Genomic DNA, 12,608 nt, shown 5'->3' with positions numbered 1-12,608 from the left:
TGCCATCTTCTCTTTTGTCCCTTCCATAGCTCCGATCGTCCTGACAGAGGTGGGATAGGGAACATTCACTCAGGTACCCACCACAGTGCTACTCTAGGTGAAGATAAAGGTTAGGGAACAGGAGTGTTTTTGATGGGACTGAGGTTTGAACTCAGAGCTTCCTGCTTACAAACTAGGTGCTCTATCACTTGAGCCACACCTTCAGTCCAAGGGAACAGGAGTGTTGAGGAGCTGCATTCAGTCACCCCAGGCTGTGTTTACACCTCTGAAGTGAAGGATGGTCAGGTGATAAGGTGAAACAGTAAGTAGTTAATTACCAAGTTATCAAGACTCTGACTGGTCCTACGGTTTTGGAGTGGGAGAGAAAAGCATCAACCAATTCACAGTCCACCATTTATGTTTTATTCTGGGTGCTGGGGATGGAATGCAGGGCCTTGTCCATGCTAAGCAATAACTACCCCTGAGCTACATCCCCAGTCCTTCCCACCACCTTAAGATACTGAATATTTACCTTAAAATAAGCCTAGGGTTTCTTCATCTTAGCTTGAACCACCCTCTAGAGCAGGGGTCAAAACTAGGGTCCTCAGTCCAAATCTGTTCTGAAGCCATTTGTATAAATAAAGTTTTATTAGAAGACATTTTCTATAAGCATGCATATACCTATTGTTTTTGGCCACCTTCATGATATAATGGCAGAGTGGAAGAGTTACAACAGAGACCCTATGGCCTGTAAAGTCCCAACTATTTTGGCCCTTAACTAAAAAAAATTTAATGACTCTTGCCTTAATTAATTAAGTTATTTTCTTTCTTCAACAACCAATAAATGCATTGAGCATCATAGCTTTCTTGTGCACTGAAAGCTTCCAATGACCATTTGACAGAGACACCAACTCAGATGGGCTTGGTTCTTTTTGATCCACCTGAAAGATCACAGAATATCGCCCTCCTCTTTTAAAATCTTTCTTTTTATAAAAAACTGTTGAAGAGGAAGGGATCCTTCTTTGACACTGCCTCTTTCCTGCTCATCCTTCTAAGATCAGTCACCTAAGCTGTACAGGTCATCCAATGACCTAAGACTCTGCGGGTGGCTTGCTGCCTGAAGCACCATCGAATTACTAGTGAGTCTCCCAAGTTTTATTAGGGGGAAAAAGGAGAAACATTTGGTCAGGTAGGAGTTCACGGATGTGCATTTAAGAACAAAAGTGTCATCTGTAGGCATTTGGGAAATGTGAACCAAAAGTACAAAGAGGAACTACTTCATTTCCACTGGGATGGCTAAAATACAAAAGATGCACAATAACAAGTGTTGGCAAGGTTGTGAAAACGTGGGAACGCTCACCCACTATGGATGGAGCATGGTGAGACAATGCTCAGAAAACAGTCCGGCTGTTCTTCCAAAGAGCTAGGATGTGACTCTGCAACCGTACTCCTGAGTTTACATCTAAAAGAATTCAATACATGTATCCACACAAAAACACGAATGCTCTCAGCAGCATAAAAGCAGATCCTCCAAATGCCCCGTAATTGACATGGGAATGAACAAAAGGTGGTATATCCATATAGGGCTGTATTATTTGGCCATAAAATGGAAGTAACTTCTGATACAAACACAAAAATCTTGAAAGTACTACACTAACTGAAAGCCAGGGATGAAGTCATATATTCTATGATCTATTTTATATGAAATATCTAAAATGGATAAAACCGTAAGGCTATAAAGTGTATTCGTGTCTAATACAGGGATGGAGGAAGGGTAGTGGGGACAGAGAATAGGGAGTGACTAATTGCTGTGGGGTTTCTTTGTGGTGTGAAGAAAATATTCTAGAAGTAGATAGTGCTGACTATTTACTTTGTGATTACACTTAAAACCACAGAAGCATACATGAAGAAAGAATAAATCTTGAGAAAGCTCTTAGTAAAAAAAGAAATAGGAATACTGGAATTGGACAATAAAAAGGAACGGCCTACTGATACCTGCCACCACATGGATACATCCTAACATCTTAACACAGATGGAAAGACAGATAGATCACAGGTTGCCTGGGGTTGAGGACGGAAAGAAGTCACTGCAAATGGGCAGAGAGAATATTTCACGGTGATGAAAAGTTCTAACACTGCATGACAGTGATGGTTGCATAAGTATAAATTCACTAAAAATTATCAAATTGTATATTTGCAATAGCTGAATTTGATGGTATGTAAATTATATCTTAAAAAAAGCTGTGAAAACACAGATGGTCTGGGGAGATAGCTCAGTAGTAGAGGGCTTGTTTGAGGCCGAGTTTGATCCCCAGCACTTAAATAAATAAATAAATAAATAAATAAAATTACAATAAAATGGAACATTTTCTGTACTGTTAGCAGAAGTGTAAAGGAGTACACACAGTCATTTTGAGAAACTGGTGATGTTTAACCAAACCCAAACATATGTGACTCTGAGAACTCAGCCATGGGACTCCAGGGTATACACCCATGTTTATATATTCTTCAACTTTTCATAATCACTAAATTTTGGAAATAAGTCATATTCATCTATGCTGTAAGAGGTAAATAAGTTCTGGAATGGTCTCACAGTGGAATTCAGCAATAAGAACAAACAAAGCAACTATATACGACAACAGAGATAACTCAAAACCAATGTGGAGCAAAAGAAGACACACTAGAGTACGGACCAGATGATTCTACGAAAGCATGCAAAGCTGCTTCCTGGCAGTGGTTACCGCTGGCTAGGAAGGGAGTGGGGAAACTCCTTGGATGCTGCTGGCCTTAGTTTTCTAAGTACTGGAGTTTGAACTCAGACCCTTGTGCTTGCTAAACAAGTGCTCTTCCACTTGAGCCCCTCCTCCAGCTCTCCTTACTTTCTATTATTTTTCAGATAGCATCTCTTGCTTTTTATCCCAGAGGCTGGTCATGGACCACAATCCTCCTACCTATGACTCCTCTGCAGCTGGGATTATTGGTGTGTGCATTATGCCTGATTTGTTTAGTAAAATGAGGGTCTTGATAACGTTTTTGCCTGGGGTGGCCCGGAACCATGATTGTCCTAATTGCAGCCTCCTGAATAACTGGGATTACAGGTGTGAACCATCAACCCCAGCATGGGATGTTAGTTTTCTGACCTGACTGCTTGTTACTTAGGAGTACTTAGTTTGTGAAAATTCATCAAGGTGTACACCTGTTACATACGTAACACTGTAACAGTATGTTGAAGGAATTCAGGAAACATCACGCCAAAACATGCAGCTTTAGACTTCAAACTGAAGGCATCTGGGGAACAGAAAATGCAGGAGGGGTTTTCTCTGAGCTCCCCTTGTCTGCCTAATGATAGGTTCTCCAAAAGGAGCCCAATGATCATGTATTCACTCCCCATGAATTACATTAACCAGGGAGGACCAACCCGCATCACAGGAGAGGAGCGTGGGGGTGGCGCCATGCCAGACAGACTGTGACACAACCTGCCACCTACTCTATTTTTGTTTGTTTGTGGTTTTTTTTTTGGGTGGGGGACTGGGTTTGAACTCATGGTGTTGTGCTTGCAAAGCAGGTGCTCTACTGCTTGAACCACACCTCCAGTCCTTACCTTCTCTTCTGAGGGTCTACTAACCTTTGCCAGAAATCACTTACCTCCCCTAAATTGCTGCGTTCTTTCTCATTTCCCCCAGGAAGAAGGTATATAAGCTTCTCAGCAATTTCAAACTACGGGATCGTCTTACTCCTGACATAAATTCCTCATTCCCTCCAGGTCCTCTACATAGACCTCTGACAAAACAGTGAATCCCAAAGAGTCCTGCTTTTTCCAAGCAAGTTCTCGTGGGAGAAAAGCCTTTGAGTGATTTTCTCTATTTTAGCCAAGTTTAGTTAAAAAGAAGAAGAAGGAGGAGCAGCAGCACACCCATCTTTAATCCTAGCTACTCAGGAGGCAGAGGTCAGGAGGATTAAGGTTCGATGTGAACCAGGCAAATAGTTTGCAAGACCCTAAGTCAAAAAAACCCATCACAAAACAGGCTGGTGGAGTGGCTCAAGTGGTAGAACCTGTGCCTAGCAAGTGTGAGGTCCTGAGTTCAAACTCCACTATTGCCTGCCCAACCTGAAATAGCTCTCATGTTTGAGAACTTATTTCTCCCACCATTCTCAGTGAAAGAGCCCTAACATACTGTTCACTTCAAATGACTTGCATCTCAAAGGTATCTCACAAAATCACATGGACAGGAAAGAATGATGGTGTTTTTGGGAGTAGGGGAGATATTGAACACAGGGCTTTACACTTGTTACTCTACCACTTGAGCCATGTTCCAGTCCTTTTTTGCTTTAGTTATATTTTAGATACAGTCTCATGCTTTTTGCTTGGGCCAGCCTTAGAGCATGATCTACCTACCTATACCTTCTGCATAGTTGAAATTATAGATATATACCGCCATGCCTACCTTGTTTGTTGAGATGGGGTCTTGCTAACTTTTTGTTGGTCTCAATATCTGCCTCTTAAGTAGCTGGGGTAGCTGAGATTATAAGTGTGCATCAGCATGTTGGACCCTAAAATCATGCTTTTCAATTCCCTTTCCTCTTCTTTCAGCTCCTTTTCAGATACACGAGCATGGAAAATGTTCTCAAGCTTATCAAAGTACACATCCCTATAGCTATCTGTGGAATACAAAGTCATGCCCCCTGTTTTTATGAAGTTGATATGCTAACAAACTGGTCCTTTTTGTTGGAAGTGGGGGTGCTCTTCAAATAAAAGCTCTCCATGTAACTCACCACACTACTTCCAGTGTTGACAAGGGGCACAGCACTTCCCATGTCACCCAAGCCAACGATTCCACAGGAGGAGAGTACTAGGTTGGGAAATATCCACCTCTTCTCACCAAAGGAAAATTCCTTTCTCCCTTCCAAGCACCAGGGCTTTCCACCGCTATTCCTTCAAGGTAGAATCCATTTTCTGGATTTCTGGGAGAGGAACCCATGTTCATTTCACACAAGAAAGCACAAATGGAAAAGTCTTAGATGTCTGAAATGCTATATTCATGCTTATCAGATACGGGAATTTAGCTGTTGAATGGTTTTAAGAAGCAAGTGACTTTCAGTGGGGGAGCCATGTAGACTTGGAGTCTGTGCTTGGTATGGGGTGTTGGCTGCAATTCAAATATCCTGATGTTTGAGCTCAGAAAAAAAATCCTGATCTCAACAGGGAAATCGTTCAAGTAAGACATTCTCCAAGAGCTTTCAATAGACACTCCTAATTAGTTTTGAAAGACAAGGTAAAAACGCAGAGAGGATGAATGATCTATTACGACTCAAAAGGATGATTTTTAACATACCTTTTAAACTGAAGTCATTCCACAATTACTTCTATTTATCATCCAGACAAGTTATTTGTTTTTTTGTTTTTTTTTTAACAGAAACATATGTTCTTAACATCATTTCAACTCTTGGCTTCTTTGAACTCCTTTTAATTTAAAGTTAATTTATGATAAGGGATTTTCCCCCAGGCTAGGGCACTTAATCCAAATTTACCTTTAGAGGCTTCTGTTCCTAGTGGGTTTTCTAAGAAGTCTGCCATGTCGTGGTTCCAGGCGTCCCGGACCGCAGACTTTGACACTACCCTGTCATTCAGAGCCTGCTGTGGTCGGAAGTTATTTCTAAGATATTCCACCGACTTCACGTGGTCTTGCTGTTCCGTGGTGAAGATGGAATAAAAAGCCTCGAGCTGAACAGAGAATCAGAGAAGGGAGGAAAAAAAAAAAAACACATCAATTAGAAAAGCTGTGTGAACCAAAGCAGGTGGGGGTGTTAACAACACAAAATGGCAGGAAGTGACAATACCAAGGCTGGTACACGCCACAGGACACACAGCTGCCTGCTGTCTCTGTCCTGCCTGCTAACCAGGGACCGTCCCCACCTGATGGCTGGGTGCGACTCTTGGAGACCATATCTCAGACTAGAGTCCTTTCTGCAGAGTTCCCTGGCTACATTTTTAATATTATGGGAAGAGCATTAGACTTGTGGTGGTTTGGAGGTACAGGAGCCAGACTGCCAGGGGATATTCTAGCCCCATGACTCACCTGCTCTAGTATGCCAGGGTTTTGGTCCATGTACAGAGCTCAAAAACAGTTCCTGGCACATGAGATCTCCATAAATGCTAGCGACTTAATTTGTATCAATAAGCCTCTTCTGACATACTAGTGGCCAAGTTCAGCCAAGTCACCAAGTCACTTAATGCTAAATACATGGCTAAGCTACAAGTCCACGTTCAACATCTAGGGATGGGTGGTCATGCATAAGCTATTCGAGTCCTCTGAAACTCAGGTCTCCCCATCTGTAAAACATCTGCAATTTCAGGGCCTATTGTGTGAAAGGATCAGACCTTTCTTAAGTCACTTAGCACACAGTAAGCTTTCAAAAGAGACTGGCTGTTGTCATTATTATCAACAAGAAGAAACATCTTCTATGAGAGTGCCAATAAAAGTTTCTGAGAAAAGCAAAGGGAAAAAAATTCAGAGTCCTATGACCATATTTCTATGACTGAAACGACTCTTTGTGACCTCCATCTTTGGCCCACTAAAAAGACCATTCTGTTGTGGATGACAGATGAAGCCAAACTGTCAAGACAGGTACTCATTGGTCCACCAAGTTATTCTTGTCACCAAAGCAATGGACCAAAAATACTAACTCCATGAGGCAGGTGAACGAAGAGGAAAGGCTGTGGGGGCATGGCTCATCCTTCTGGCTCCTCTGAAGTCACCAGAGAATGCTGCTCTCAGGAGAGAATGGCCAAGCCAACTGGTCGCTAGAAAGATCTTTTTCCAGAAGGGAGGGAGAGACGCTTGCAGGCTTCGGGGAACCAGTGTGTAAAATAAAAAAGAAAAGAGAATTACTAGATTTCTTTTCCAGATTCTTCTAGAAGCTTGGAGCTAAGACGACTGTTTCTCAAATAGCTTCACAGAATGACCCAGAAAATAACCTGCTACCAGCAATCTGAGACTCCCTCTTTACATGAGAAAATGATGCATTCACAGAGCGATTTAAGCCAAGAAAAATCATTTCAATTCAGAGTCACCTATCACTCCACCTTCCCTCCAATTCTACTGCTTACGTAAAGTGGTAAAAAAACATGAAGAAACCTTCTCTGCCTTTTCATTGAGGTAATAGAAAGAGAACAGCCTCTCTCCTAGCCCAAGAGCAAAAGTACCCCGTCATGTGACACAACTGTCCACAAGTCACTAGACTTCTAACACCTCGCACTGTTTCTCTACTTATAATCTGTCTTCTTTCTTTTGTTTTTTCTCTAGTTATATGAACCACGACGGAAAAACATTTAATAACTGGACTGTTTACTCTGTCCAGATATGAGCCACACAGATGTACACAACTACAGATGTTACCTCAACTCAGTGATGTAACTCATTTGATAAGATGACCAAAATCAGACCAAATGCATCAAAAAAGTGAAAGCAGGTTTCTGATTTTCTTAAGAGAAAATTATTTCTGAAAATTGTATGAAAGGAATTAACAAAGACCCTCTGGAGACGGTCCAAGGGAAAGACCAACCGAAATGATTAAAAGGATGGAGAGTTCTGTGAAGAAAGGTTAAAGGAAGTGGAATTGTTTAGCCTGAAGAAAAGGCGAGTAAGGAGTAATTTGATTAAAGGTCCTTGTGTGTGGAAGATGCTGACCAGCTATTCTCCACATCCAGGAAGGCCAAATAAAAGGAAATTAGCTTAAATTAAAGCTTAGAGACGTGAGTTGAATAAAGGGAAAAATCTCAACTTTCAGGGTGACTTTTTTCATTTTATTTTAAACATGGACTGGATGCCATACATAGCAATTTTAGAAAGGAATTTTCTGGAAAGAGAAACAGAAAACTATCCTGAAGTAAGTTAGTCTCTGACAAAAGGATGGCCTGGAAGACTTTCCACAATGACCTGTTTCTTCCAGGTAGCTTTTAGTTCTGCTAAAAAAGTTTCTGATGGCTCAGAATTAGCCACAACACTGTAAAAAGAGGCAGGTTGTGAATGAAACTCAAAAATGCCTTTGCTTAAATTGCTCTTACAGCTTAATGACATGCTATGGCTTAAAAGCCTGGGCCTCTTTCTTGTCATTAACTCAACTTCCAACAGATTCTGAAGGAAGACGATGATGGTTCTGAGTGAACTGATGACCTGAGCGGTATTATATTGTCAACTGGATCATAGCTTCGCCTGACAGTCACACAAAAGAGTTCAAGGAGGAGGACAAGCTTAGCAGACTCATCAAATGCCCTTTGGTGGTTGACAGCACTCTAAAACACTGCTGTTCCTCAAAGTGGAAATGACCAGTGGCCTGTGTCTTTGGTAACTGCCATTCATGGCCAGTGAGTGGGAAGCCTCCATGATTCCTGGATTCCACTTAGACATCTACTAGCACATCCTTCAGGTTGTCACTGGACCCCCACCCTTGACTTGGGACTCCACTCTGTTTAACTCCTAGTGGCTGCGGTGCCCTGCAGTGTTGTGTGACATGACGGTACTAAATAACCCCGGAGTCACTGGACAACTCACACCAAGTGGTATCTCTCTGGATGTCTGGCCAGTGTACATGTTTGATGCTTAATGTGTATGGCCCTTTCAGATCTAGTTAAAGGCTACAGTGATCCTTTTTAAAAATTACACAAAGTCACACCATACCTCTGTCCAATATTGCCTCTTTGTCATCTATCTATCTACCTACCTATCTAATTGCAATACTAGGGATTGAAACCAGGGCCTCATACATACCAGGCAAGCACTCTACCACTTTGGCTATACCCCCACCATTTTTGTTTGTATTTTGTTTTTGAGATAGGGCCTGACTAACTTTTGCTTGGGTTGGCCTCAAACTCTCAATTCTGCTTTTGCCTCCAAAATAATTGGGAATACAGGCATTGGCCCCAACACCCAGCTCAGTCTCCCATTCTTCACAGTGCGGCCCTCATGATTTGGCCTAGGCCTCATTCTCCAACTTTGAAACTCTTGCTAAATCAGTTCAAAGTTGTGTTTCGAACCCTACTTGACAAAGGTGTGACCTTGGTCAGCTTATTTAATCTTTCAGTGCCTCAGTGTCCTTATTAGTACAATAGCAATAATAGCAAGCTTTCTTCATAAGCTTTTCCTAACTATTAAATGAGTTTATAAAGTAGTTGGAAGAATTCCTGGCACACAGTTAGTGCTCAATAACTGTAATTGATATTATTTTAGGAGGAATGTGGTGACAACGTACGCTGAATTTACAACATCTGCAAGGTGTCAATATCTGCTTTTCCTTCTTTTCCTCTTTATTTCTTGTATTATCAAGCCTGCTCTGTGCAAGGTGGTTATTAAGCACTTTACAGAAATTATTTTGGTTTCTAACTGATTTTAGCTTAAAACAGTAACACTAACAATGCTATCATTAACACTAGCAGCTAATATTTACTGAGTACTTGTTTTGTGCAAGGCATGGGGTGAAAGCAGCAGGTGCAGATCACCACAGAGATCCCATAGGCTGGCGGTATTGTTGCTAACAGTAGCATTGGTTTTATTGACTAATAAGAAAGCTGGGCGTGTAGACATTAAGTAACTTGTCCACAGTCAAAGGAACCAACGAGTGAAGTGAGGACTAGAAAGCCAGGTGACTCCATTTCTCGTGTTCTCAGTCATTTCCTGCCACACACAATACAGACCCTCAGAATGATTCATTGGAGAGAAGCAACACAGAGGGAGCACTGAATGTGGTGACAGTGGAAGTCCCCAAAGGATTCCCAGAGCTGACCCCAAGGCCATTCTAACTAGAGAACCTAGTACTGGCATCATAAATCTATCTGTCCTCTTTGGTGCTCTGAAAGGAACCCAACTATGGCCCAACACAGAAAGAACTGGGCAGCAAGATGGTGGACAGAAGGAAAAATACCTTCCAACTCACCACGCTCTTTTCGTCTTACCCTTTTACAGAAGGAGGTAATAAACACAATGGATTTATCTTTACTTTAATATAACTAATGAAGTCTTTATCATTTAGTAAAAATAAATGAAAGTTTTATTTCTATAATATTAAATTGACTTTCTAACTTTTGAAGTGAATGTGTAAAACACTTCTTTCTTTTATCCCTGCTTGGGGAGTTGTAATTGCATTTTAACTGGTGCTGTTTCAAGAACAATTTCAACCTTGAATTGCAAATGTGTTGGCTGGAAGTATATATAAATCATTTCAACTTAGTTTTTATTATAAAAGTATTACTGAGGAATAATAAGTTTTTAATCTGTCAGTTCAAATCAAAGGAAAGTTGAAATCTACTCAAGCTATTTGATGTCACAGGCGCTTTTGTCCACAGAAGTAGGGAGAGGCCATTGTGGCTGGAGGGGAGAGAAACCAAAAGTAATAGAAATACGAAGCATTAAAAGGCTGATATGTACAATATTTTAAGGGATGGGTATATAGTGGCAATTAAACAAAAGCAGAGTCCATTATTAGCACAATAAAAAACCAGAGGAAAAGCATTGCAGGCTGCAGTGTCTCACCTAAGGTCAGAGACACTTTGGCTTTGCTATACATTTGGGGGATGACAGGGCAGGCCCTGTTGTGTTGCCTCATTATTAAAGTAGAAAATAATGACGGAATATGAAAATTCCCCCTAGCCTGGACCATCCCGTTTTACTGACTGAACCACAGCTGCAAAGATGAAACCTGAGAAGAGCTAGCTAAATGCAGGATCATGTCAATCCTGTAACTCTTACAGTTTTGGATGAAGGCAATTATAGAAAGGCCTTGTTCAGAAAAAAAAGGACTTTGCTATAATTAATACAGAAAGCTATCGTTTTTGGCTTAATGACAGCATGTTCATCCACTATTTAGAAATCTTCTTGGTTGATGTGAAATGCACACCATAGAACAAAAACTTACTGAATTAAATGATTCATAGTTGTCATGGCCTTGAGATATACCTTAGGACTGTGACAGCCAGCAGCTATACCTGGCTAGTCCATTAGAAACGTGGCTAGTTCACAGTGAAATAATAATATTTTGGAATACTGGATTCGGCTATTTATTAACATCAATTTTGGGGCTGGGGCTATAGCTCCATGGTAGATTGCTTGCCCAACATACCTGAGGCTCTGGGTTCGATTCTCAGCAACACAAAAAAATATTTTCATCTGTTCCTCTATATTTGTTCAGTGTGACTACTGGAAAATGTAGAACGACATAAGCTGTCAGGTACAAGTCTAGGTATTTCCTGTACATTCCGTCACTTCATCATTAATGCCTCTACCTTCACCATGTTACTGAGTTGGCACAGTTGTTGAGTGAGTTGGCCAAAGAATAGAGCCAGGAATGGAGCCCAGGCAGTCTGCCTTCAAGGCACAGGGCCTTAACTCCGAAGATCTGTCCTATTCTTTATGACAGAGATAACTTCAGTCAGAAAAGAGTAGTCCTGTCAAAGGGTAGTCCTGTTCCTTTGACATCCCTCACTAAGAGAGTATTACCATTTTGTTTGGGTGACAAGGCCATGGCATTTTTTTTTTTTTTTTTTTTTTTTTTTAGTGGGACTGGGGTTTGAACGCAGGGTGTTGGAGGCGCTCTACTGCTTGAGCCACACCTCCAGTCCATTTTTGCTCTGGTTATTTTGGAGACGGAGTCTAACTGTTTTCCTAGGCTGGCCTGCAATGGCTATCCTCTAGATCCCAGCTTGCCATGAAGCTATGATTATAGGCGTAAGCCACAGGTGCCTGGCTAAATGAAAATCTATTAAATTTTTTTTTTTTTTTGGTGGTGCTTTACCACGTGAGCCACTCCGCCAGCATGGTATGATGTACATTCCATCATTTCATCTTTATAACGCCTCTACCTTCACCATTTTACAGATGGGAAAACTGAAGCAGTGAGTGGCGGAGTCGTTGAGTGAGTTGACCCAAGAACAGAGCCAGGAATGGAGTCCAGGCCATTTGCCTCCAAGGCACAGGGCCTTAACTCCAAAGATCTGTCCTATTGTTTATGACAGAGATAACCAGTCAGAAAAGGGTCATGGGAGAATGGAAGGGAGGGGAGAGAAGAAGAGGGGAGGGGATGGAAGGTGAGAGGAGAGGAGAGCAGAAATAGAGGAATGAAGGCCTTGATGAACTAGGAACATTTTCTTTCAGAAAGAAACATGTGGAGTTCCTAACTTCTTGGCTTTTCCAAATTGGCCATTCGCCTTTCTGAAGCGAACATTCTGTACTAAGTTCAGAAAGAATGTTGGCAGGGTGCGATGGGAAGGTCTGAAGTGATAATACTTGGATGGCTAGCGCTCTCCTTTCCAGAGGATGATGCAGCTGTGACCAGCACAAAGCTAGCCTGCAAGGATCCAGAGAGGTCACAAGAAAATGAGCTGACGTCTCCCCATGGGAGTGAGACAGGGATGTTATGCAGTGGTGCCTGACAAAAGTGAAGTCATAGCTGAAGATGGTTTTGTAACACAGAAATTAGAAAACACGTAAGATTAATTTATTTCTTCTGGGTTTCCCTGAAACAATACCTTCCAAGAAGTATGCATTGGAAGGCAAAGAAATCTCTTCTCCTTGAGTGGTAGAGTGGAAGAGCAAACAGATTTCTAGAAGCTTCTAACTGACAAATACTTGATCAGACAT

At 41.6% G+C, this 12,608-nt stretch overlaps 1 protein-coding gene across 3 annotated transcripts in view; it reads right to left on the bottom strand.

The window, feature by feature from the left end:
• The window catches only part of Ptprg (protein tyrosine phosphatase receptor type G), a 658,629-nt gene that overhangs the window by 116,225 nt on the left and 529,796 nt on the right, over positions 1 to 12,608 (bottom strand). For all 3 annotated transcript variants that reach the window (XM_074044097.1, XM_074044096.1, XM_074044099.1), the window contains exon 8: positions 5,509 to 5,701. In XM_074044097.1, coding sequence (XP_073900198.1) covers positions 5,509 to 5,701 — 193 coding nt within the window. The remainder of the gene's footprint in view (positions 1 to 5,508; positions 5,702 to 12,608) is intronic.

Source organism: Castor canadensis, chromosome 10 (assembly GCF_047511655.1).
Source record: "Castor canadensis chromosome 10, mCasCan1.hap1v2, whole genome shotgun sequence".
NCBI classification, from domain to species: Eukaryota; Metazoa; Chordata; class Mammalia; order Rodentia; family Castoridae; genus Castor; species Castor canadensis.
This window is presented reverse-complemented; position numbering and strand designations above follow the sequence as displayed.